The 26,688-nt window shown below is 44.6% G+C and overlaps 1 protein-coding gene across 1 annotated transcript in view; it reads left to right on the plus strand.

The window, feature by feature from the left end:
- TOM1L1 (target of myb1 like 1 membrane trafficking protein) overlaps positions 1-26,688 on the plus strand; it is a 319,221-nt gene that overhangs the window by 76,408 nt on the left and 216,125 nt on the right. Inside the window, exons 2-5 of the mRNA XM_063961262.1 lie at positions 5,455-5,539; positions 8,450-8,528; positions 12,917-13,066; positions 13,592-13,723. Coding sequence (XP_063817332.1) covers positions 5,455-5,539; positions 8,450-8,528; positions 12,917-13,066; positions 13,592-13,723 — 446 coding nt within the window. The remainder of the gene's footprint in view (positions 1-5,454; positions 5,540-8,449; positions 8,529-12,916; positions 13,067-13,591; positions 13,724-26,688) is intronic.

The following is a 26,688-nucleotide window of genomic DNA, read 5'->3' on the forward strand; positions in this document are numbered from 1 at the left end:
ATGTTTTGCACATACCTTGAATTTGGTGGTGCAGAATTTTTAAAAAAACGACAGGGGCGTGCAAGAGATGCTGTCGGTGGCCAGAAAAATTGCGGGACACTTTCGGCGTACAGGCACCACGTACAGAAGACTGGAGCACCACCAAAAACTACTGAACCTGCCCTGCCATCATCTGAAGCAAGAAGTGGTAACGAGGTGGAATTCAACCCTCTATATGCTTCAGAGGTTGGAGGAGCAGCAAAAGGCCATTCAAGCCTATACAATTGAGCACGATATAGGAGATGGAATGCACCTGTCTCAAGTGCAGTGGAGAATGATTTCAACGTTGTGCAAGGTTCTGATGCCCTTTGAACTTGCCACACGTGAAGTCAGTTCAGACACTGCCAGCCTGAGTCAGGTCATTCCCCTCATCAGGCTTTTGCAGAAGAAGCTGGAGGCATTGAAGAAGGAGCTAACACGGAGCGATTCCGCTAGGCATGTGGGACTTGTGGATGCAGCCCTTAATTCGCTTAACAAGGATTCACGGGTGGTCAATCTGTTGAAATCAGAGCACTACATTTTGGCCACCGTGCTCGATCCTAGATTTAAAGCCTACCTTGGATCTCTCTTTCCGGCAGACACAGGTCTGCTGGGGTTGAAAGACCTGCTGGTGACAAAATTGTCAAGTCAAGCGGAACGCGACCTGTCAACATCTCCTCCTTCACATTCTCCCGCAACTGGGGGTGCGAGGAAAAGGCTCAGAATTCCGAGCCCACCCGCTGGCGGTGATGCAGGGCAGTCTGGAGCGACTGCTGATGCTGACATCTGGTCCGGACTGAAGGACCTGACAACGATTACGGACATGTCGTCTACTGTCACTGCATATGATTCTCTCAACATTGATAGAATGGTGGAGGATTATATGAGTGACCGCATCCAAGTAGGCACGTCACACAGTCCGTACTTATACTGGCAGGAAAAAGAGGCAATTTGGAGGCCCTTGCACAAACTGGCTTTATTCTACCTAAGTTGCCCTCCCACAAGTGTGTACTCCGAAAGAGTGTTTAGTGCCGCCGCTCACCTTGTCAGCAATCGGCGTACGAGGTTACATCCAGAAAATGTGGAGAAGATGATGTTCATTAAAATGAATTATAATCAATTCCTCCGCGGAGACATTGACCAGCAGCAATTGCCTCCACAAAGTACACAGGGAGCTGAGATGGTGGATTCCAGTGGGGACGAATTGATAATCTGTGAGGAGGGGGATGTACACGGTGATATATCGGAGGGTGAAGATGAGGTGGACATCTTGCCTCTGTAGAGCCAGTTTGTGCAAGGAGAGATTAATTGCTTCTTTTTTGGGGGGGGTCCAAACCAACCCGTCATATCAGTCACAGTCGTGTGGCAGACCCTGTCACTGAAATGATGGGTTGGTTAAAGTGTGCATGTCCTGTTTTGTTTATACAACATAAGGGTGGGTGGGAGGGCCCAAGGATAATTCCATCTTGCACCTCTTTTTTCTTTTCTTTTTCTTTGCATCATGTGCTGATTGGGGAGGGTTTTTTGGAAGGGACATCCTGCGTGACACTGCAGTGCCACTCCTAGATGGGCCCGGTGTTTGTGTCGGCCACTAGGGTCGCTAATCTTACTCACACAGCTACCTCATTGCGCCTCTTTTTTTCTTTGCGTCATGTGCTGTTTGGGGAGGGTTTTTTGGAAGGGACATCCTGCGTGACACTGCAGTGCCACTCCTAGATGTGCCCGGTGTTTGTGTCGGCCACTAGGGTCGCTAATCTTACTCACACAGTCAGCTACCTCATTGCGCCTCTTTTTTTCTTTGCGTCATGTGCTGTTTGGGGAGGGTTTTTTGGAAGGGCCATCCTGCGTGACACTGCAGTGCCACTCCTAGATGGGCCCGGTGTTTGTGTCGGCCACTAGGGTCGCTAATCTTACTCACACAGCTACCTCATTGCGCCTCTTTTTTTCTTTGCGTCATGTGCTGTTTGGGGAGGGTTTTTTGGAAGGGACATCCTGCGTGACACTGCAGTGCCACTCCTAGATGGGCCCGGTGTTTGTGTCGGCCACTAGGGTCGCTTATCTTACTCACACAGCGACCTCGGTGCAAATTTTAGGACTAAAAATAATATTGTGAGGTGTGAGGTATTCAGAATAGACTGAAAATGAGTGTAAATTATGGTTTTTGAGGTTAATAATACTTTGGGATCAAAGTGACCCCCAAATTCTATGATTTAAGCTGTTTTTTAGTGTTTTTGGAAAAAAACACCCGAATCCAAAACACACCCGAATCCGACAAAAATAATTCGGTGAGGTTTTGCCAAAACGCGTTCGAACCCAAAACACGGCCGCGGAACCGAACCCAAAACCAAAACACAAAACCCGAAAAATTTCAGGCGCTCATCTCTAGTTAAAAGTCTATTTTTTGGTCATTTTTACTATTGGTCTTTGATCGATTTTGAAACTGACCATTAACAAATCTCCTGTGTCTATAAAAAAAGTATTGATTGATGTTCTAACTAGAGAACTGCATGGATCCCCATGTTTTGGTTTTGTCAGAACCACTCTCAAGTGTTTTGGTTCAGATACGGATTTTGCTCTGGTTTAAAATAGATTTTAAAAAAACTGAGCTTTGATTTAAAAATAGCTAAAAATAAAAAAGACCAAAATTATGTAATTTTTCCAATCCAAATCCCAAAATTCTGATTTAAAATTTGGACTCCAAACTGCAGGAAAATTTGAACCCCGACTTAGTTTGGATCGAATCTCCTTGCGGTATCCAGACTGGGTTTTGTTTCGGATAAAATCCACAAAATTCAGGTGGATTTGGATTTCTGGAGAACCGAACTGCACATCTCTAGTTCTAGTTTAACTTTAGTAAATCTCAAATTTTCAAATCCCCCACCAGAACTCTCTGATAAAGTAAACACTGGCCCATGATATAATTCTCATACCCAGAGCCATATTTAGACCTCATGGAGCCCTAGGCAAGATACCAGTTTGAGGTCTCCTCCTTCAAACAATCCATAGCACTATATTTTCATTCCTGACTGTGAGTGGCATCACAAAAGTACCCTGGTGCATGTGTAGAGTGATCGTGGTGTGTGCACAGTCTACCAATAGCCACTCAGTTGCATGATCCTGACTCATCCCTAACCCCAAACCTCACCCTAACCATAGCCCCTAACTCTAATACCCTAACCCCAAACTGAATCCACTAAACCCTACAAAACCCTAATACCCTATTCCTAATCCAAACCCCTAAACTAATTCTAATACCCTGACCCAAACCTCTATACTAATTCTAAAACCCTAAATCAAACCACTACACCAATTCTAATACCCTACCCATAATGCACTAACCCGAACCCCTAATTAACCCTAATACCCGAACCCTACGTTTCCCTCTTAGTACTAAAAGGTGATGTGCTAGGGATTAGAAATGAGCTGCGAGGTGGCATCTGTAGTGAGGGCTGTGGTGTGGACACAAAGAGCTAGTGGTGTGGTGCCTATGACATGTAACAATGGTGATGAGTCCTGAGCACAGATAATGTCGTACTTATCTCTCCTGGGCTGCCAGGCACATGGCCTTCATTTGTATTTGCACACTGTAAGCACTAGGTGCCTGTGTAATATAACAAGTGACATTACTGGGGTGCCAGGGTAATTTCCCCAGCTAGACACTGACTACCTAAATAAATAACCCTGCAATTGATACTGTAGATGTCGGTATAAGCATGCAGGCAGACAGGACCCAGATTTTTTTTGATTTTTTTTTTTAAGTATGCTATAGGAGTTTTTTTTATGGTAGTGGACAGACTGCCTTATATTATATGTACCTAACATGCACAGTGCAGACAACGGGACTTGTGAGTATACGCGTGAATCCATGTAATGTCATGACATCACACGACTGTCCTGCAGTGCTACTCTGGGAACGTTTTGGACAGGCAAGATTTCTTCATGGGTCCCTTGGAAGCCACGGGGCCATAGGTAGGCGCCTAGGTTGCATTGTGGGAAATTTGGGCCTGCTCACAACGACTCTACAAGCCTTTGATTAGGAGTCTTCCGTGTTCTTCCATTCTCACATTAAACACTTTTAAAACCTAGTTGATTCCACATCAAAAATATTTTCTGCATCATACTTACAATTGCTGTACGGATAGTTCTTTAACAATCGGCACAGACTGTTAGACTTGCGTTGTTTAGTAATCATTTCAACAATACGTTTTTCTGTATGTGTTCTTATTAGTTGTGATCAATTCCTCACCTTCCTGTTTCCTAACATCTCCGTATCACTTCTAATTCTGCACCGGATTTACCTGCTTCATCATGCCATTCAACTGCGTCCATTCCCACCTTCTCCATTGCTGCACCTCTTCTCTGATGTTCTCCCTCTTGCCCTATCTGACCCCCTTCTAACATTTAAAGTTGTCACTGAAAAATCTTCAGTAGGATCTTCTTAATTTTAGTTGCGAACAGCCCATCTGCCCTGCATGCATTACCCACATATTCTCTGCAGAAATTGTGCTCAGGCAAATACTGTACCAGCGTAATGGTCTTCACGTTAATATGTGGCTGCCTATTGCTTAATACATGCATTCGCTGAGTGCATCCCTTAACCCCTATTAGATTGTAACCTTTTGCAAGCAGAATCATTAGAGTGTGGAGCTTGTATTTTCAGGTACCCTGGCATCAGTTTACAATCCAAAAATAGACTGGTATGTTAATTGGCTTCTAACAAAACATAAACTCTAAAGTGTACATGTGATTAGGATTATAGAATGTAAGATCCATGTATAAGTGCTGGGAGGGACTGATGTGAATAGACAAATATTGGCCCTCATTCCGAGTCGTTCGCTCTGTATTTTTCATCGCATCGCAGTGAAATTCCGCTTAGTGCGCATGCGCAATATTCGCACTGCGACTGCGCCAAGTATCTTTGCTATGAAGAAAGTATTTTTACTCACGGCTTTCTCATCGCTCCGGCGAACGTAATGTGATTGACAGGAAATGGGTGTTACTGGGCGGAAACACGGCGTTTTATGGGCGTGTGGCTGAAAACGCTACCGTTTCCGGAAAAAACGCAGGAGTGGCCGGAGAAACGGGGGAGTGGTTGGGCGAACGCTGGGTGTGTTTGTGACGTCAAACCAGGAACGACAAGCACTGAACTGATCGCACAGGCAGAGTAAGTCTGGAGCTACTCTAAAACTGCTAAGTAGTTTGTGCTCGCAATATTGCAAATACATCGGTCGCAATTTTAAGATGCTAAGATACACTCCCAGTAGGCGGCGGCTTAGCGTGTGTAACTCTGCTAAATTCGCCTTGCGACCGATCAACTCGGAATGAGGGCCCTTATCTGTGAAGCGCTGTGGAATATACATGTACTATATAACTAACTGATAATAATGTTTTAGCCAATCATAGATGATCTGATGCTTTATACTTTATATCTACTAGCAATAAGCACAATTGGAACACAGAAATCAGAAGATTGGGGCCAATTTATGAATATCTGCGATGTCATTAATTCCACAGTTGATGGGTGAGTACACAATCTTCTTAAAGGGCCACTGCAACCAAATAGAATATCTATATATATAATTGCGAAAGCCCTCACTCACTCAGGCATTACTAATTCTATTACTTCCCGATATGTTAGGAAGCTGAAATGTAACATAGGCATTCTTCAGGTAGGAAATAGTAAAACTACGTATTTAGAATTTTAATAAACCTCACCTAAGGGGATGAAAAAGGGTGTTGACATAATGACATCATCACCGGCTTGCGTTGCATGAACGATAACACCCAAACGGACAATCAGAGCAAAATTTGGATTGCACCTCCAATGTGTAGAATTTAATAAACTACAAAAGTGGTCCTATCACTTTTTACCGAATCTGCTACAGGGTGCTCCAAGGGGTAACGCCAAGAACCATGGATTAATATTTACTTACATTAAGACGTCTCAAATTTACAACTCTATAGATTTACCAAATGTTTAACACTCATTTATATTGACAACTGTAAAAAAACAGAAACTCCCGTGCTAAGAACAGGTAAAACAGCTAGTGATAATATAAATAGAAGGTTTTATTGGAACATTTTAGTATACTTTGGACTGTGTGAGGAGCACCTCTGCGCTCCATCGTTATAAATTCTATATTGAAGATTTGGCGCCATTTATTAACCTTTAGTGTGCTCATTATAGCACGAGGTATCAGTCTACTTTAGATCACGGGTCTAATCATTTAAGACCTTTTTGATCCACTAAAGATTTTATCTAGAGTTGTTTAACTCAGACATATGTTGATCTAGTACCCCTGAGGAAGTCCCACTGGATGAAACACGTTGGGTTCTTCATCTGATTCACTTAATGGGTGTACTCTGAATTCACGACAACAAGGAAATGTATCCATACTGGTTGTTAGTCTGAGGAGTGTATATCTGAAAAACTGTCATTGCGTTATTATGAAATGAATTGGTTTTATGGAATTTGTGAATAAATTTTTAAGCCAATGTTTGAAAGTATTTTTTATAAATCTGTGGTCAGTTTCAGCAATATCCTATGATCTCTTAGTGCCCTCTGATTTGCTTTGTTTATATTGTATCTGAACCTTTGCTAACAGAGGGTTCATCTAGAGGAGCTGCTTGCGTTATTCAATAGCGCAATTGGGAATTGTTTATATATATATATACACATATATATATATATATCTATATCCGTTCCAATAGATGCAGGCATTCGGAGACTAAGTATATGCAAAAAAAATTGTATTATAGTCAAACGTTTTCGGTAGTGATGAGCGGATTCAATTTTACTCGGTTTTACTCGGTTCTCAAAACCGAATCTTATTGGCTCACTGATGTCACGTGTTTTGGATAGCCAATAAGATTCGGTTTTGAGAACCGAGTAAAACCGAATCCGCTCATCACTAGTTTTCGGAGCCTCAGCTCTGTCCTCAGGACAGTACAAAATTCTACAGCCTACTGTCCTGAGGACGGAGCTGAGGAGCACAGCTCAGGACTTACTCAGCCGCTGCGATGATCCTGGACGGAGCTGACATCAGGAACCCTCCCTGGAAACGACCAGGCACGCCTGCGTTTTCCTGGACACTCCCTGAAAATGGTGAGTTGCCGCCCACAAACGCCTTGTTCCTGTCAATCTTCTTGCAATCGCCGCTGCGATCGCTTTTTTTGTAGAATCCGTCGATGACCGGTGACCCCTGTCGCCAGCCAGCGACGCACCTGCGCATTGCGGCCCACATGCAGGTGCTGTTCAGACCCGATCGCACGGCTGCAAAAAAAAGGCAGCGTGCGATCGGGTCTGAATGATCCCCATGGTTTTGCCCATTAGAGAACTATTTTGCTGCTGAGATCAGGTCTGAATTAGGCCCTGTATTGGGTAATTGGCTTGTGATCTGCCTGCCCTTTTCGTTGTATGTCATTTTGTAGACTTTATGAGCGGGAAAGAACGGCAGTCCAGTAGCCATCTTGCTGCACTGGTGAGGTGCATTCCTCTTCAATTCACTAATTAGGCTGTTTTCACACAACTGGGGGCAACGGCTCCACCTGGCCAGGTGGACTATGCACAGTATATGTTATTGGTATAGGAGTCGGAGACCTCTCACTTGTTATTATTCTTAGGGCAATCGGTCCATGCAGATTTTGTCTGAAGTGTACAGTATGCAGGCCCCTCATAGTATCATAGTAGAGGACATTATAGTGACTAGGGACAGTCTAGTACAGAATATTTATATACCTCCCAACTGTCCTGATATCAGTGGGATAGTCCCGCTTTTGGGCACTGTGCCAACCATGGACCGAAGTGTCCCATGGGCAGGGGGTGGGAGGTTTGGGGGGCACTAATCACATGCTGCTCTGAATAGCAGAGCAGTGGCGAATGGGTGACACGCACATATATACACGTCATTCACACTAAGCCAGGAGAGGCAGCGTGACCAGAAATGAGGGCGTGATACTCAATCACACCTCCAAAACATTACCTGCCAAGGGATGTAGCTTCACTGACATGAGGTCGCTGTTTCGACACATTCAAGGAGTACCAAAATAGATTTTCAAAAGTTGTCAAGCATGCAGTTAGTTAACAGTCACATACAGTTTTTGGTGGTGAAATTAAATGCTATGACATATAGGTGAGCAGCTTTAAAAGTTCTTGTTCAGTAACCAGGAAAAGGACGGACACTGAGAACTGTATCCAGCAACCAATACCTGTGCAATAATAGTAATAGATAGTCGGCATTAAACATCAGAAAAATATATTCTGTTAAAATTATGGAAATCCTGGCTCTGCTCTTTTGTTGAGCCCTTTTGCTACTAGAGCACAATCTGTACCTGTCTCTGTGTACAGACCTATGTGGTATGAAATAAACTGTCAAATCTATGGATATTTAGATGTATTTTGAATTGTAATGTTTCTTTTTGCCCTGTGTAGGCCAAAGGATGCAGTAAAAGCTTTAAAGAGAAAGATCAGCAAAAATTACAATCAGAAGGAAGTGGGCCTTTCACTTTCAGTAAGTAACGGGTATATTGTATATCTAGATGTTTTTGTTGGCACTTGAGAACAGTAAAGAGCAATGTAGTAGAAAGACACAAATACAAAAAAAGTGAGCAGGAGGAATGTCTTCAATCACATGAGTTTTCATCATACTTGTCTACTTTTCTAACTGGTCCTGTGGCAGATGTGGTGGAGGGGAAGAGAACAAGATGCGGGCATGATTTTATGACACCAATTGCATCATCAGTGGGTGAGAGAAGGAGTACAATATAATGACACTGATTGTCGCTAATTGCTTATCTCTCCCCAACTTTTTGGAGCCATGCAATTTGATTTATGCAGGTGCACTTTGATTTCTGCATTGGGTTTGTAGAGCAAGATAGCAGCATTAATGGCTTGGCAGAATTTTACCCCACCTGCTGGGATGAATTGGGTGGTGTTTGAGCGGTATATAGTCAGTATACCGATTGTCACAATCCCGATGCTCCCAATACTAGCGGCGGGATTCCAACAGGTCTAAATGCTGACAACATCAAACCTCAAGTATTAGGGTTAGGCTGCGGGTGGTGTGCTTAGCATTAGGCCATCGAAGGGGATGGTTAGAGTTAGGATGGGGGGGTACGGTTAGGTTTAGGCTGCTTCAGGGGTGGGTTAGGGTTGGGGTTAGCCTCAGAATACTTACCAAAATTGCCGCCATTTTCACCATCGGGATCCTGCTGCTAGCATTGTTTCCATCTGAATTTTGCCCAACCTGTTTAAACATATACAGAGTCGCTGCTCTGAAGCAGTGCATAAATTAGATTAATTACATGAAAAGTTGAAAGGGTAATTTTTTTAGGGACATTGCAAGCTTTGCAGATTGGGGCTATTTCCACTCTGCACAAGGATTTCATGTGTACCATATTTGCCGAATCCTCTCCCAGAACCTACGGGAGACTCCTGTTTTTTTTGGATGGTCCACTGCACGCTCGGAAGAGTAGGTACCCCTCCTTATCCAATGCACTTCCTAGTGAAGTGGGCAGAATTAGGAGAATAATACCAGGAATCCGTGGTCTGTGAGGAGCAGGGCATGCCTGGTGATGGAATTATGTGATAATTGCATTACTAGGGCCCCACTCCTTATTCAAATATGAATGATTTGGGAGGGCCTAATGACTTGAATGGTCTGTCCCCGCCCTCTTTATCGCCCACCTGCATTTCCTTTCCGAGCTTCTCATGGAGAGGAAACTAGAAAAGTAGGAAAGAATGATAAGTGCCTTACCTATGTATGGCATAATATGGCTTTAGGACTGTACTGTACTTTTAATGGGGTGATCGCAGATCTCTAATGTCCCTTCACTGTCATTACTTTAAGCCATAAATACAAGGCTAATCTGCAAAGAGAAAAACATAAAATGTTTAGTTCAGTGAAAGGATTGGCCGGTGATAGATGTTTTAAGTCATCTTTATAGACCTATGGTACGTCCACTCCACTGAGACTAGGTAGATGGGCTCTAAGTGCTATGAGCTAACAAAACCATAGAAGAACCAAATATGTTTATATTATGTCCTTACTTTTGGGTAATTCTACATGGTGTTGCAAGAAGCACATGGGTTTCATGAGAAGAGTGTGTGCAGGGGTTCAAAAGCTTGCCAACCAATGGATCAGATAAATTGGTCACACAGAGAAGATAGGGATTATTTGCTGAGTACATAAAGGGCATACAATGTGAGTGTGCTTGTTAGAAGGAAATGTTTTTGTTTCACTCAGGGTCGGACTTCCCATCTGGCACTTCTGGCAAATGCTGGAAGGGGTGATGGCCCAATGGGCCACTCCGGTTATGCAGAGAGACCGGGACTGGCTGTCAGTTGCCTAACTCATAGAAACATCCCGTGCTCTGTTCTGCCACCCGGCATACAGAGAGATGGGGGCTGTCAAGAGGCCAGTCCCCAGTGACTAGTGGTACACCCCTGTGAGTTGTGACCAGCCCCCCTGGTAGTGTGCATGCGTACAATACTTTGCCAGGGCTAGTTCACACCCCCAGTCTGTCCCTGGTATCACTTAAACTCAAGTTTGGTGGTACACTCATGTAATGTTGAAACACAGAAGGCATTACTATAGATCCTGAGATATAATAAACAGAGACAGCTTTACTTAACTTTGATTAAAGGATATCAAACAGTTACTGTAAAAAAAAGTCCCAGGATGTTCAGGGAAATCCCAGACAATGCACACATAATACTGTAATATCTTTAGCAGGAGGGTACCAGGCCACTTATATCTATTCTTAGGAAATTCCAAAGTCTTTACAAAATTAAGTTGATACTTTGCATTCAGGACATTATTACACCTATTGGGAGAGATGTACTAATCCTTGAAAAGTGATACATTTCATGGAGATAAAGTACCAGCAAATCAGCTCCTGTCATTTTTCAAACCCAGCCTGTAACATGGCAGTTGTGAGCTGATTGGCTGGAACTTTAACTCTGTGAAATGTATCACTTTTTTAAGGCTTATGTAACCCTTACTTCTATCCCTATTAAGCACTACTTATCTAGAGGGTACTACATGTATATTCAGTAGCCTCCACCCAAGCTAAGTGTTACTCGTGCTCGCCTGGGAAAGCCTCCCTCTAATTGTGTATGTGAGGGTTGGATTCAATCTACTTGCACATTCACTATTTACATTATACCTCTTCTTCTTCCTCTACGTTCCATGGATTCCAAGTCACAAGTTAATGGTAAGTATAACAGCTTTAATACCATAACATTACTTCAGGGTTATACATTAATGTATTTTGGCACACAAGAAAATACAATACATCCACTAGGTACTCCCCAACTACCTATACATGTAATAATTGCATGCAATACAAAAAAAAAACAGTGTTCTCTTTCAGTGAGTGACCCGGGTACTCATGAACCTGTAGATGCATGTTGAGGCCCATAAAAACAATAGTTATATGTATGTATGTATGTATGTATGTATGTGTGTGTATATATATATATATATATACATATATATACATATATATATATATATATATGTATAAACTCAGTATGGTGTCCAACGTTATATAAAACAGCAAGTCTCCTATAAATGCTAGTTCTCCTTTAGTGAATGGATGAATTAATTTGTGTGTATTATAAGCATAAATATCTGATGAAAGCAGTTCCTCAAATTTAATACAATCTGTTTCTGTAGCACTATGTTGCACTATGGGGGTAATTCCGAGTTGATCGCAGCAGAAACTTTATTAGCAGTTGGGCAAAACCATGTGCACTGCAGGGGAGGCAGATATAACATGTGCAGAGAGACTTAGATTTGGGTGGGGTGTGTTCAATCTGCAATCTAAATTGCAGTGTAAAAATAAAGCAGCCAGTATTTACCCTGCACAGAAACAAAATAACCCACCCAAATCTAACTCTCTCTGCACATGTTATATCTGCCCCCCCCCCCCTGCAGTGCACATGGTTTTGCCCAACTGCTAACAAAATTCCTGCTGCGATCAACTCAGAATTACCCCCTATGTTCCACTTAGTACATCTCCTTCATTATATGATTGAGGAAGTCATGTCTGGTGATGGTATGAGTTACTCGGGACCTTGAAGACTTGGGATCTAAGAACCTGCTGCCACCTTTATGTGTCATATTCACATGATATTATATGCTTTAGTAATATGAAACTGACATCTACTGACTTTTACTAGGAGTATAAATAATACACAGATAAGTTATTTGATATCTCTCCAGTGGATTGAAAATATTAGTGGCGAACAGAATATACTGTGTGATAAGATATGTATATAATGGGGCTGATGCAGGGTGTAAAAACATTTCTGTAAAAAAATGGAGACTTAAAACACCATAATGCATACATCTTTAGAGTTGCATGCATCTTAAAATATGTGAGGCTTATGTTTAAATACGTGTATGCATAAAGCATGATAATAATATTATTAACCATATCATCATGCTGCTGGGATATCCTCATCTCGATGGTGATGACTGGTGTTTTAGGGTAAAAAAAACAATGGAGGATCCAGGGATTGGTGGAGGTCGATTGCCCCCTATATCACTCCCCTTTCCCAGCAGAGTAGTGTGACCTGTGCCGTATACCCCGGAGGCTATCAGTCCTGTTGCGGCCTTCGGGATGCATAGCATGGGCCTCACTACTCAGACCAAAAAAGGGGTGTATTATAGGAGGCCATTACCCTGATTCCTAACCACCCCCCTCCCCGCCCACTTCTGCACTGTCCTGGTAGGGTTTCTTAATACATAACCCAAAAATAGAATTTCTAATTGCCACAAATCGTGGCCATAAGAAATACAATTTTTGTGGTAAATGGGCTATTAAATCATTAATTATAAAAAAAAAAAAAAATTATTTATCTACTAAATGTATCTCTCTGCTTATAACACAGCTGTTGGATATGTGCATGCAGAACTGTAATTCAACTTTCCAGTCCTTGGTGCTAAAAAAGGAGTTCTGCAAGGATGTGTTGGTCAAACTGTTAAATCCAAAGTACAATCTACCTGTCAACTTGCAGAACAGAATTCTCCGCTTGATCATGGTAAATCTTCTGGAAACAGATTAAAAATTGTGATAGCCTATTGTAAATCTATCTAGATATAAGTGAGAATGACTCAGCTGGTGTGACTATTTGTAAGTGGATTTACCATTGTCATATGGATCTGGTGATGTGTTTTTGCCTAGTTTCCGTGTTTGTGTGTTTGAGTACATATGCACATGTCTGTGTAGTGCTGCATTTGATAAGTAGTGTTTTAATGGAGCGTGTCTAGGGTGTTTATCTTCATATGGTTGTGCCTGTGTTTTAGTGGTTTGTGTATATAATGTACTGTATATATTAATATACAATAATAAATATAATATACAGTAATACAATAACAATGAAACCTACATATTGTTATAAATGAATTGTTTATCACTAATCCTGGGCCATTTATGGATCATACAAACTGTTTTTGATAAGATCATCTACATGTTTTAGAGAACCATTGTGCTGTATCTTCTGTTATTTATAACAGTTGTCAGTAACATCGATTATAAAAATATTTTATTATTTATTGCTTATTAGACATGGGCCACAAGTTTGCAAGGGAATGTAGACTTGGCTGAGGTCAAAGAGTTATATTTGGAGCTGATTAAGAAAGGAATTCAGTTCCCTTCATTGGATGCTAATGGCGAAACAACTATAGAGACACAAAAGGTAAGGACATGCTATTTTTTTACGGAAATTATACTAGTATGATGGTAATTGCTGGTGAACCTCAGGATGAGATTCCACAGTAAGGCTCAACAGAATATCACATTTCTGGGCACAATTTATTAATAGGGGTCTATTTATTAATATTATTTTTACTAAAATAATGTGAAAAAGGGTGTTTTAGTATCACCTGAATGTATTAGAGGGCATTTGGAGCAGTTTTCATGAAAAACTGCTGCCAGGCGCCGGGCAGAGCTGTAACTACCTGTGTGCCGATGGTGCCTTGCCCACAGCGCATATGCACTGAAGGCGCACCATCGGCATCCACCCCCCGCACGGCTGCTACCGCCAGTCATTAAACCGTGTGTCCTCACGGCGCCGCAGCCTGTCTCCTGCCGCCTCCTTACTTCCGTACCGCCTCTACAAGGGCAGTCACTCCGAGTCCCTCCAGCGCTACAGCCTGTCTTCTCTTCCGGCAAGGACAGTCACTCCGAGTCCCGCCAGCGCTACAGCCTGTCTTCCGGCAAGGACAGTCACTCCGAGTCCCACCAGCGCTACAGCCTGTCTTCCGCCTTCGCCACCGCCTATGCAAGTGACTCGGGAGCGCTGCCACAGCCGCCAGCTCCCGGGTCTCTGCCTGCCACTGCCAAGTTGCCGATGTGTGGAGAGTAATGCCGGCACTCACACAAGCTGCAACAATATTTGAAGAGATGCTTTCCCTTTTTATACAGTGTGCGTCTCACTGATGACTTTTACCAGGTAAACTGTATCACACAGTTGGGCTGGAGAAGTGTCAATGGAGGACACTCCTTTGACCCCTTTTGCATTCACTTACAGCTAACAAAAGTAAATTGAGCATGATCAGTACTTGTCATAAAAATCTATCATGCCTCTACCATTCTTGATTGAAGGCAAAAATGGGTTTGGGGGTATCCTATTTAAGTCACTGGCCTTGTATTGTCATATATATATATATATATATATATATATATGTGTGTGTGTATATATATATATAAAGCAGAGGTGTGGCACTCAGATTTTTCTTCAATAAAGCACAGCAGCCTAGATTAGATTATCAAAATAAATGATAATCTAATCTCGGCTGCTGTGCTTTATTGAAGAAAAGTCTGAGTGCCGCACCTCTATTTGTTGCATGCTATCTTATACCCCTTTTCCACTAGCTCAAAAAACACGGGTAAATGCACGGGGGCGCGCATTTACTAGAGATGAGCGGGTTCGGTTTCTTTGAATCCGAACCCGCACGAACTTCACTTTTTTTTCCACGGGTCCGAGCGACTCGGATCTTCCCGCCTTGCTCGGTTAACCCGAGCGCGCCCGAACGTCATCATGACGCTGTCGGATTCTCGCGAGGCTCGGATTCTATCGCGAGACTCGGATTCTATATAAGGAGCCGCGCGTCGCCGCCATTTTCACTCGTGCATTGAGATTGATAGGGAGAGGACGTGTCTGGCGTCCTCTCCATTAGAATAGAGATAGATAGATTAGATAGAGAGAGATTGTGCAGAGTCGCAGACAGAGTTAGTTTACCACAGTCAGTGACCAGTGCAGTTGCTAGTTAGCTTTTATTTAATATAATATATCCGTTCACTTCTCTCTGCTATATCCGTTCTCTGCCTGAAAAAAAAAACGATACACAGCACAGTCAGTCACACAGTGTGACTCAGTCTGTGTGCACTCAGCTCAGCCCAGTGTGCTGCACAGTCATCAATGTATAAATTAAAAGCTTATAATTAATTGTGGGGGAGACTGGGGAGCACTGCAGGTTGTTAGCAGGAGCCAGGAGTACAATTATATTAATTAACAGTGCACACTTTTGCTGCAGGAGTGGTGACCAGTGCCTGACCACCAGTATAGTATTGTTGTATACTACTAATATCTCTTTAAATATCAACCAGTCTATATTAGCAGCAGACACAGTACAGTGCGGTAGTTCACGGCTGTGGCTACCTCTGTGTCGGCACACGGCAGGCAGTCCGTCCGACCAGAATTGTATTATTTATTATTATATACCTACCACCTAACCGTGGTTTTTTTTTCATTCTTTATACCGTCATAGTGTCATCCTAATTGTTACGAGTATACTACTATCTCTTTATCAACCAGTGTACAGTGCGGTAGTTCACGGCTGTGGCTACCTCTGTGTCGGCACACGGCAGGCAGTCCGTCCGACCAGAATTGTATTATTTATTATTATATACCTACCACCTAACCGTGGTTTTTTTTTCATTCTTTATACCGTCATAGTGTCATCCTAATTGTTACGAGTATACTACTATCTCTTTATCAACCAGTGTACAGTGCGGTAGTTCACGGCTGTGGCTACCTCTGTGTCGGCACACGGCAGGCAGTCCGTCCGACCAGAATTGTATTATTTATTATTATATACCTACCACCTAACCGTGGTTTTTTTTTCATTCTTTATACCGTCATAGTGTCATCCTAATTGTTACGAGTATACTACTATCTCTTTATCAACCAGTGTACAGTGCGGTAGTTCACGGCTGTGGCTACCTCTGTGTCGGCACACGGCAGGCAGTCCGTCCGACCAGAATTGTATTATTTATTATTATATACCTACCACCTAACCGTGGTTTTTTTTTCATTCTTTATACCGTCATAGTGTCATCCTAATTGTTACGAGTATACTACTATCTCTTTATCAACCAGTGTACAGTGCGGTAGTTCACGGCTGTGGCTACCTCTGTGTCGGCACACGGCAGGCAGTCCGTCCGACCAGAATTGTATTATTTATTATTATATACCTACCACCTAACCGTGGTTTTTTTTTCATTCTTTATACCGTCATAGTGTCATCCTAATTGTTACGAGTATACTACTATCTCTTTATCAACCAGTGTACAGTGCGGTAGTTCACGGCTGTGGCTACCTCTGTGTCGGCACACGGCAGGCAGTCCGTCCGACCAGAATTGTATTATTTATTATTATATACCTACCACCTAACCGTGGTTTTTTTTTCATTCTTTATACCGTCATAGTGTCATCCTAATTGTTACGAGTATACTACTATCTCTTTATCAACCAGTGTACAGTGCGGTAGTTCACGGCTGTGGCTACCTCTGTGTCGGCACACGGCAGGCAGTCCGTCCGACCAGAATTGTATTATTTATTATTATATACCTACCACCTAACCGTGGTTTTTTTTTCATTCTTTATACCGTCATAGTGTCATCCTAATTGTTACGAGTATACTACTATCTCTTTATCAACCAGTGTACAGTGCGGTAGTTCACGGCTGTGGCTACCTCTGTGTCGGCACACGGCAGGCAGTCCGTCCGACCAGAATTGTATTATTTATTATTATATACCTACCACCTAACCGTGGTTTTTTTTTCATTCTTTATACCGTCATAGTGTCATCCTAATTGTTACGAGTATACTACTATCTCTTTATCAACCAGTGTACAGTGCGGTAGTTCACGGCTGTGGCTACCTCTGTGTCGGCACACGGCAGGCAGTCCGTCCGACCAGAATTGTATTATTTATTATTATATACCTACCACCTAACCGTGGTTTTTTTTTCATTCTTTATACCGTCATAGTGTCATCCTAATTGTTACGAGTATACTACTATCTCTTTATCAACCAGTGTACAGTGCGGTAGTTCACGGCTGTGGCTACCTCTGTGTCGGCAGTCGGCAGGCAGTCCGTCCATCCATAATTGTATTATTATTATAATATATACCACCTAACCGTGGTTTTTTTTTCATTCTTTATACCGTCGTCATAGTGTCATACTAGTTGTTACGAGTATACTACTATCTCTTTATCAACCAGTGTACAGTGCGGTAGTTCACGGCTGTGGCTACCTCTGTGTCGGCAGTCGGCAGGCAGTCCGTCCATCCATAATTGTATTATTATTATAATATATACCACCTAACCGTGGTTTTTTTTTCATTCTTTATACCGTCGTCATAGTGTCATACTAGTTGTTACGAGTATACTACTATCTCTTTATCAACCAGTGTACAGTGCGGTAGTTCACGGCTGTGGCTACCTCTGTGTCGGCAGTCGGCAGGCAGTCCGTCCATCCATAATTGTATTATTATTATAATATATACCACCTAACCGTGGTTTTTTTTTCATTCTTTATACCGTCGTCATAGTGTCATACTAGTTGTTACGAGTATACTACTATCTCTTTATCAACCAGTGTACAGTGCGGTAGTTCACGGCTGTGGCTACCTCTGTGTCGGCAGTCGGCAGGCAGTCCGTCCATCCATAATTGTATTATTATTATAATATATACCACCTAACCGTGGTTTTTTTATACCACCTAACCGTGGCAGTCCGTCCATAATTGTATACTAGTATCCAATCCATCCATCTCCATTGTTTACCTGAGGTGCCTTTTAGTTCTGCCTATAAAATATGGAGAACAAAAAAGTTGAGGTTCCAAAATTAGGGAAAGATCAAGATCCACTTCCACCTCGTGCTGAAGCTGCTGCCACTAGTCATGGCCGAGACGATGAAATGCCAGCAACGTCGTCTGCCAAGGCCGATGCCCAATGTCATAGTACAGAGCATGTCAAATCCAAAACACCAAATATCAGAAAAAAAAGGACTCCAAAACCTAAAATAAAATTGTCGGAGGAGAAGCGTAAACTTGCCAATATGCCATTTACCACACGGAGTGGCAAGGAACGGCTGAGGCCCTGGCCTATGTTCATGGCTAGTGGTTCAGCTTCACATGAGGATGGAAGCACTCAGCCTCTCGCTAGAAAACTGAAAAGACTCAAGCTGGCAAAAGCACCGCAAAGAACTGTGCGTTCTTTGAAATCCCAAATCCACAAGGAGAGTCCAATTGTGTCGTTTGCGATGCCTGACCTTCCCAACACTGGACGTGAAGAGCATGCGCCTTCCACTATTTGCATGCCCCCTGCAAGTGCTGGAAGGAGCACCCGCAGTCCAGTTCCTGATAGTCAGATTGAAGATGTCAGTGTTGAAGTACACCAGGATGAGGAGGATATGGGTGTTGCTGGCGCTGGGGAGGAAATTGACCAGGAGGATTCTGATGGTGAGGTGGTTTGTTTAAGTCAGGCACCCGGGGAGACACCTGTTGTCCGTGGGAGGAATATGGCCGTTGACATGCCAGGTGAAAATACCAAAAAAATCAGCTCTTCGGTGTGGAGGTATTTCACCAGAAATGCGGACAACAGGTGTCAAGCCGTGTGTTCCCTTTGTCAAGCTGTAATAAGTAGGGGTAAGGACGTTAACCACCTCGGAACATCCTCCCTTATACGTCACCTGCAGCGCATTCATAATAAGTCAGTGACAAGTTCAAAAACTTTGGGTGACAGCGGAAGCAGTCCACTGACCAGTAAATCCCTTCCTCTTGTAACCAAGCTCACGCAAACCACCCCACCAACTCCCTCAGTGTCAATTTCCTCCTTCCCCAGGAATGCCAATAGTCCTGCAGGCCATGTCACTGGCAAGTCTGACGAGTCCTTTCCTGCCTGGGATTCCTCCGATGCATCCTTGCGTGTAACGCCTACTGCTGCTGGCGCTGCTGTTGTTGCCGCTGGGAGTCGATGGTCATCCCAGAGGGGAAGTCGTAAGCCCACTTGTACTACTTCCAGTAAGCAATTGACTGTTCAACAGTCCTTTGCGAGGAAGATGAAATATCACAGCAGTCATCCTACTGCAAAGCGGATAACTGAGTCCTTGACAACTATGTTGGTGTTAGACGTGCGTCCGGTATCCGCCGTTAGTTCACAGGGAACTAGACAATTTATTGAGGCAGTGTGCCCCCGTTACCAAATACCATCTAGGTTCCACTTCTCTAGGCAGGCGATACCGAGAATGTACACGGACGTCAGAAAAAGACTCACCAGTGTCCTAAAAAATGCAGTTGTACCCAATGTCCACTTAACCACGGACATGTGGACAAGTGGAGCAGGGCAGGGTCAGGACTATATGACTGTGACAGCCCACTGGGTAGATGTATGGACTCCCGCCGCAAGAACAGCAGCGGCGGCACCAGTAGCAGCATCTCGCAAACGCCAACTCTTTCCTAGGCAGGCTACGCTTTGTATCACCGCTTTCCAGAATACGCACACAGCTGAAAACCTCTTACGGCAACTGAGGAAGATCATCGCGGAATGGCTTACCCCAATTGGACTCTCCTGTGGATTTGTGGCATCGGACAACGCCAGCAATATTGTGTGTGCATTAAATATGGGCAAATTCCAGCACGTCCCATGTTTTGCACATACCTTGAATTTGGTGGTGCAGAATTTTTTAAAAAACGACAGGGGCGTGCAAGAGATGCTGTCGGTGGCCAGAAAAATTGCGGGACACTTTCGGCGTACAGGCACCACGTACAGAAGACTGGAGCACCACCAAAAACTACTGAACCTGCCCTGCCATCATCTGAAGCAAGAAGTGGTAACGAGGTGGAATTCAACCCTCTATATGCTTCAGAGGTTGGAGGAGCAGCAAAAGGCCATTCAAGCCTATACAATTGAGCACGATATAGGAGATGGAATGCACCTGTCTCAAGTGCAGTGGAGAATGATTTCAACGTTGTGCAAGGTTCTGATGCCCTTTGAACTTGCCACACGTGAAGTCAGTTCAGACACTGCCAGCCTGAGTCAGGTCATTCCCCTCATCAGGCTTTTGCAGAAGAAGCTGGAGGCATTGAAGAAGGAGCTAACACGGAGCGATTCCGCTAGGCATGTGGGACTTGTGGATGCAGCCCTTAATTCGCTTAACAAGGATTCACGGGTGGTCAATCTGTTGAAATCAGAGCACTACATTTTGGCCACCGTGCTCGATCCTAGATTTAAAGCCTACCTTGGATCTCTCTTTCCGGCAGACACAGGTCTGCTGGGGTTGAAAGACCTGCTGGTGACAAAATTGTCAAGTCAAGCGGAACGCGACCTGTCAACATCTCCTCCTTCACATTCTCCCGCAACTGGGGGTGCGAGGAAAAGGCTCAGAATTCCGAGCCCACCCGCTGGCGGTGATGCAGGGCAGTCTGGAGCGACTGCTGATGCTGACATCTGGTCCGGACTGAAGGACCTGACAACGATTACGGACATGTCGTCTACTGTCACTGCATATGATTCTCTCAACATTGATAGAATGGTGGAGGATTATATGAGTGACCGCATCCAAGTAGGCACGTCACACAGTCCGTACTTATACTGGCAGGAAAAAGAGGCAATTTGGAGGCCCTTGCACAAACTGGCTTTATTCTACCTAAGTTGCCCTCCCACAAGTGTGTACTCCGAAAGAGTGTTTAGTGCCGCCGCTCACCTTGTCAGCAATCGGCGTACGAGGTTACATCCAGAAAATGTGGAGAAGATGATGTTCATTAAAATGAATTATAATCAATTCCTCCGCGGAGACATTGACCAGCAGCAATTGCCTCCACAAAGTACACAGGGAGCTGACATGGTGGATTCCAGTGGGGACGAATTGATAATCTGTGAGGAGGGGGATGTACACGGTGATATATCGGAGGGTGAAGATGAGGTGGACATCTTGCCTCTGTAGAGCCAGTTTGTGCAAGGAGAGATTAATTGCTTCTTTTTTGGGGGGGGTCCAAACCAACCCGTCATATCAGTCACAGTCGTGTGGCAGACCCTGTCACTGAAATGATGGGTTGGTTAAAGTGTGCATGTCCTGTTTTGTTTATACAACATAAGGGTGGGTGGGAGGGCCCAAGGATAATTCCATCTTGCACCTCTTTTTTCTTTTCTTTTTCTTTGCATCATGTGCTGATTGGGGAGGGTTTTTTGGAAGGGACATCCTGCGTGACACTGCAGTGCCACTCCTAGATGGGCCCGGTGTTTGTGTCGGCCACTAGGGTCGCTAATCTTACTCACACAGCTACCTCATTGCGCCTCTTTTTTTCTTTGCGTCATGTGCTGTTTGGGGAGGGTTTTTTGGAAGGGACATCCTGCGTGACACTGCAGTGCCACTCCTAGATGTGCCCGGTGTTTGTGTCGGCCACTAGGGTCGCTAATCTTACTCACACAGTCAGCTACCTCATTGCGCCTCTTTTTTTCTTTGCGTCATGTGCTGTTTGGGGAGGGTTTTTTGGAAGGGCCATCCTGCGTGACACTGCAGTGCCACTCCTAGATGGGCCCGGTGTTTGTGTCGGCCACTAGGGTCGCTTATCTTACTCACACAGCGACCTCGGTGCAAATTTTAGGACTAAAAATAATATTGTGAGGTGTGATGTGTTCAGAATAGGCTGAAAATGAGTGTAAATTATGTTTTTTGAGGTTAATAATACTTTGGGATCAAAATTACCCCCAAATTCTATGATTTAAGCTGTTTTTTAGGGTTTTTTTAAAAAAACACCCGAATCCAAAACACACCCGAATCCGACAAAAAAAATTCGGTGAGGTTTTGCCAAAACGCGGTCGAACCCAAAACACGGCCGCGGAACCGAACCCAAAACCAAAACACAAAACCCGAAAAATTTCCGGCGCTCATCTCTAGCATTTACCCGTGTTTTTGGCAAGTGGAAAAGGGTAAACCCGGATCAAGTGACCCGTGAATCCTACCCGGCTATTTACCTGGGTAGGACACGGGAATGATCCGGGTAGGGTGTAGTGTAAACGGGAGCCGTGTCGATGGGACATGGCTCCCGTTTACACTGTATGGATGGGCGGCGCTGGGAGATCATGTGATCTCCCTGCGCCGCCCCTGCCGTGTAGCTAGAAGCGTCACCAACCCGGCATATGCCGGGTTGTGACTGCTAATGGGAAAGGGACCGAGCACGGGTCGCAGCAGGGGGCAGCTCCCGTGTCAGGCTCCCAGCTGCGACCCGTGCTCGTAGGTGTAAAAGGGGTATTATAGTGAAGGCACTGGCGAAGCAGTGGATTTGAATTGGGAGTGCCAGACCCTGGCACCTCTGTAAGGGACGGGGAGCGGTGCCAAAGGAGGCAGTTGGTGTTACAGAGGCCCCTGTGCGGTAATTCCGCTTGTGAGAGCCGCCACACCTGTGCAATGGAGAGCTGTCACTGTGTGTGGTAATTCTACCCGTAGGAGCCTCTGCACTGGAGAGGGAGTGTTATTGTAGGCGCAGCTCCCATATATGAGCTGGCGCTGTGTGGTAATTCCACCTGTGAGAGTCGCCGCAGCAATGGAGAGAGAGCACCCGTATATAAGTGTCAGCGCCTGATCCCGGATCGTCTTCACAGGTGACAACACACACTCTTTCTTTCTCTCTCTCTCTCTCTCAGACACACACACTCTCCCTGCCTAATGTGTACAAAAAAGGGGGCTCTGTTGCCGTAATGTGTAAAAGGGGGACTGCCTGCCGTAATGTGTACAAGGGGAACTCTACGTGTCGTACTGTGTAAAAAGGAGGACACTACGTGCCATACTGTGTAAAAGGGGGACTCTGCCTGCCAATGTGAAATAGGGGACTCTACCTGCCATACTGTGTAAAAGGGAGCTCTACCTGCCATACTGTGTAAAAGGGAGCTATGTGGCCATGCCCCTTCATCAAGAAGCCACGCCCTTATATTTTTGGTGCCAGCCTGCGGCGTGCATTGGCCCAGATTTTTATTTGGGGGGGGGGGGGGGGGGGGGCGCCGATGTTGCTTTTTGCACACAGCGCTAAAATGTCTAGTTACGGCACTGGCGCCGGGTCCCCCATATGCTACGCTGTGACCACGGTGCACTAAAGTGACGCTGCAAAGCGGCAGCGCACTTTACAGCACAGGGGGTCACAGCGCAGGAGAAGGACCCGGCGCCCGGCAGCCTTCTGATGCTGCGCGGACGTGCTCCCTGGACAGGTGAGTATATTGATCTTCTGGGAGGGGGGTCGGCGGCGTGCGGGGGTAGTCGCGACAGGGGGGTCAACCGGGTGGCAGCGGCAGCGGCGGCGCAGCAGGACATCAGGGTATTTTTTACGGAAAATACCCCAATGATGCTGCGAAGAGGCATCGCAGGGACAGAGCTTGATTGCAAGTTAATTAGTTATCGCATGCAGGAACAGAGCTTGACCGCAAGCTTTGTTCCTGCATGCGATAATTGATACATAATCAATTATCGCAGTGCGAATTGGGGCAATTTTATCACCTGTCATCCGCATCCTGGATGCGGATGATGATAAATAGGCCTAAGAGTTTGTAGATGGCATTTACTGATCACTAATGGAGGTCCTGTCTGTAAGACAAAGTCAATTGCTAGTTACATGGACCAGCTCTGTATGAGGGGTATAGTATGGTATGCCGGCGGCCGGGCTCCCGGCGACCAGCATACCGGCGCCGGGATCCCGACCGCCGGCATACCGACAGCGTGACGAGCGCAAATGAGCCCCTTGCGGGCTCGCTGCGTTTGCCACGCTGCGGGTACGGTGGCGCACTACGCGCACCACGCTATGTATTCTCCCTCCAGGGAAGTCGTGGACCCCCAAGAGGGAGAAAAAGTGTCAGTATGCCGGCTGTCGGGATTCCGGCGCCGGTATACTGTGCGCCGGGATCCCGACAGCCGGCAAACTGAAGACCACCCCTGTATGAGGCAGATGCAACAAAACACTGTTGAATCATATGTGTTACGGATTTTATATTTCCTCAAGCGTTAAACAATGAACCATAGAATTAATTAAGTTCAGCTTCTAAAAGGATCTATTGTGCTATGCAGGTTTTCCAAATATGCTCACATTTGTATAGTTTTTGTTTGGAACTGAACACAAATTGACCTTTACTATTGCTTATGTTTGGGTCATCATTATACTTGTAAGTTTTGTACTGCAGCCTGACCGATGAGTCTATGGGGCCCCACAGCACCACCCCGCACCCAGAGCAGGGTCTGACCTATTGGACATGGACACTAAGGGGGAGATGTATGAAGCAGTGCAAACAGTGTAGAAGTTAGACAGTGGATAAGTTGCCAATGGCAACCAGTTAGCTGCTACCATTTTATAGAATGCTCTTGATAAAAGTTACATCAAAGCTGATTGGTTGCCATGGACCGCTTTTCCACTGGCACACATCTCCAGTCTTTTCACTGCTTCAAACATCTTCTCCCATATTTTTAGTGCTCATTTTGCAAATATGGTACAGGTGCAAGTTATTCTACCCCTGCAAATGCTGTCATCCTTCTCTGCCAAACTGTGGGGGTGATTCAGACCTGATCTCAGGCAGGCATTTTTTTTCAGTGCTGCAATCAGGAAGTTGCTGCCTACAGGGGGAGGGGGTAGTTGATGTGCAGGGGTGCAAACACTTGTGCAGAGAGCAAAGTTTTTGCAGTCTCTGCACAGCTCAGGACTTACTCAGCCGCTGAGATGATCTGGCCAGGAGCTGACATCAGGAATCCTCCCTCCAAACAGCTGGACACGCCTGCGTTTTTCCGGACACTCCCTAGAAGCTGTCAGTTGACACCCACAAACGTCCTCTTCCTGTCAATCTTCTTGCGATCGCCCATGCGATCGCTTTCTTCGTTAAACCTGTCACTGTCCGGCGATCCCCGTCGCCGGGAGCCGATTCGCCTGCGCATTGCGGAGAATATGCATGAGAAGTTCTGACCTGATTGCAGCGCTGCAATAAAACGTAGCGTGCGATCAGGTCTGAATGACCCCCTGTACTTTGGGGGAGTTCTAGGTGGATCTGCAGAAATAGAAGCGCACACCTCTACAGGAATGTATATTGCTCTGTTTTGGCTATTTTGTGTGTGGTAAATGAGGTTCAAGGTTTATTTGCAAACTTTGCTATATAACATCAACATGCACAGTGGGAATTCATATGCATATGCACTTATGCAGAGCAAAAACCTGCATTTGTAACTGCTGTGGCTCTAATACTGTATATTAACAGAAAATTATTCTAGCTCTTGAACTGTTTTCATGCTTTTGAGAGCATTTTCTTTTTCGCTTTCCACTGTTCCTCTTGCAGAGGTTATCAGAAAGTTTCTTTTAATTAGCGCTCATTCAAGCAGGTAATTGTGCCTGTGTACTTGAATGTAATTAGATCCTGTTTATCTTGTTTGTCCAGCTTCTTTCTGTATGTAATGTAATAGAGCAGCATGTAAAGGTAATTTTTTTAATTTATTTTAATAAATGTATTTGATAAATGATTAGCCAATGGGAATACTTTCTGAATTCATGAATTATGCCTCTAAAGTAGATCGGAGAATTGTAAATAATTTGCTGGTTGGTTGTGACTCATTAAAGAACAAAAAAAAATCTAAAATTCAAGTTGTTATATTAATATTTACAAAAATATATGTAGACTAAATATAAATTTGTTACAACATAGGGTAAGTTTATTCAATGCTTTATAGTACAGTTGCTAATCTGGAATTATACAATGGATCTTATGCAGAGTTGGAAGTAATTTAGAGGCATAAAACTCAATACTCAAAACTCAATGATGTAATGGTTATCACTACTGCCTCACAGCACTGAGGTCTTGGGTTCAACTTCACTATAGCCCTAATTGTGTCGAGTTTATACAGTCTTGAGTTGGTTTCCTACCACTTTCTTAAAATGGGTGTGGTATGGTATGCTGGCGGCCGGGCTCCCGGCGACCAGCATACCGGCGTCGGAAGCCCGACCGCCGGCATACCGACAGCATGTCGAGCGCAAATGAGCCCCTTGCAGGCTCGCTGTGCTTGCCACGCTGCGGGTACGGTGATGTGCTACGCGCGCTGCGCTATTTATTCTCCCTCCAGGGGGGTCGTGGACCTCCACGAGGGAGAAAAACTGTTGGTTTGCCGGCTGTCGGGATTCTGGCGCTGGTATACTGTGCGCCGGGATCCCGACAGTCGGCAACCTGAAGACCACCCCTTAAAATATACTGATAGGTTAATTTAGCTCTCAACAAAAAAAATAATCCTATTGTTTATGTGTGCGTGTACATGAAGTAGGAAATATACGTTATGGTTAGAACTTACCGTTGATAACGATATTTCTCCTAAGTCTACAGGTTCCACAGGATAACAATGGGATATGATGGAGCGACAGC

Source organism: Pseudophryne corroboree, chromosome 3 (assembly GCF_028390025.1).
Source record: "Pseudophryne corroboree isolate aPseCor3 chromosome 3, aPseCor3.hap2, whole genome shotgun sequence".
NCBI lineage: Eukaryota > Metazoa > Chordata > Amphibia > Anura > Myobatrachidae > Pseudophryne > Pseudophryne corroboree.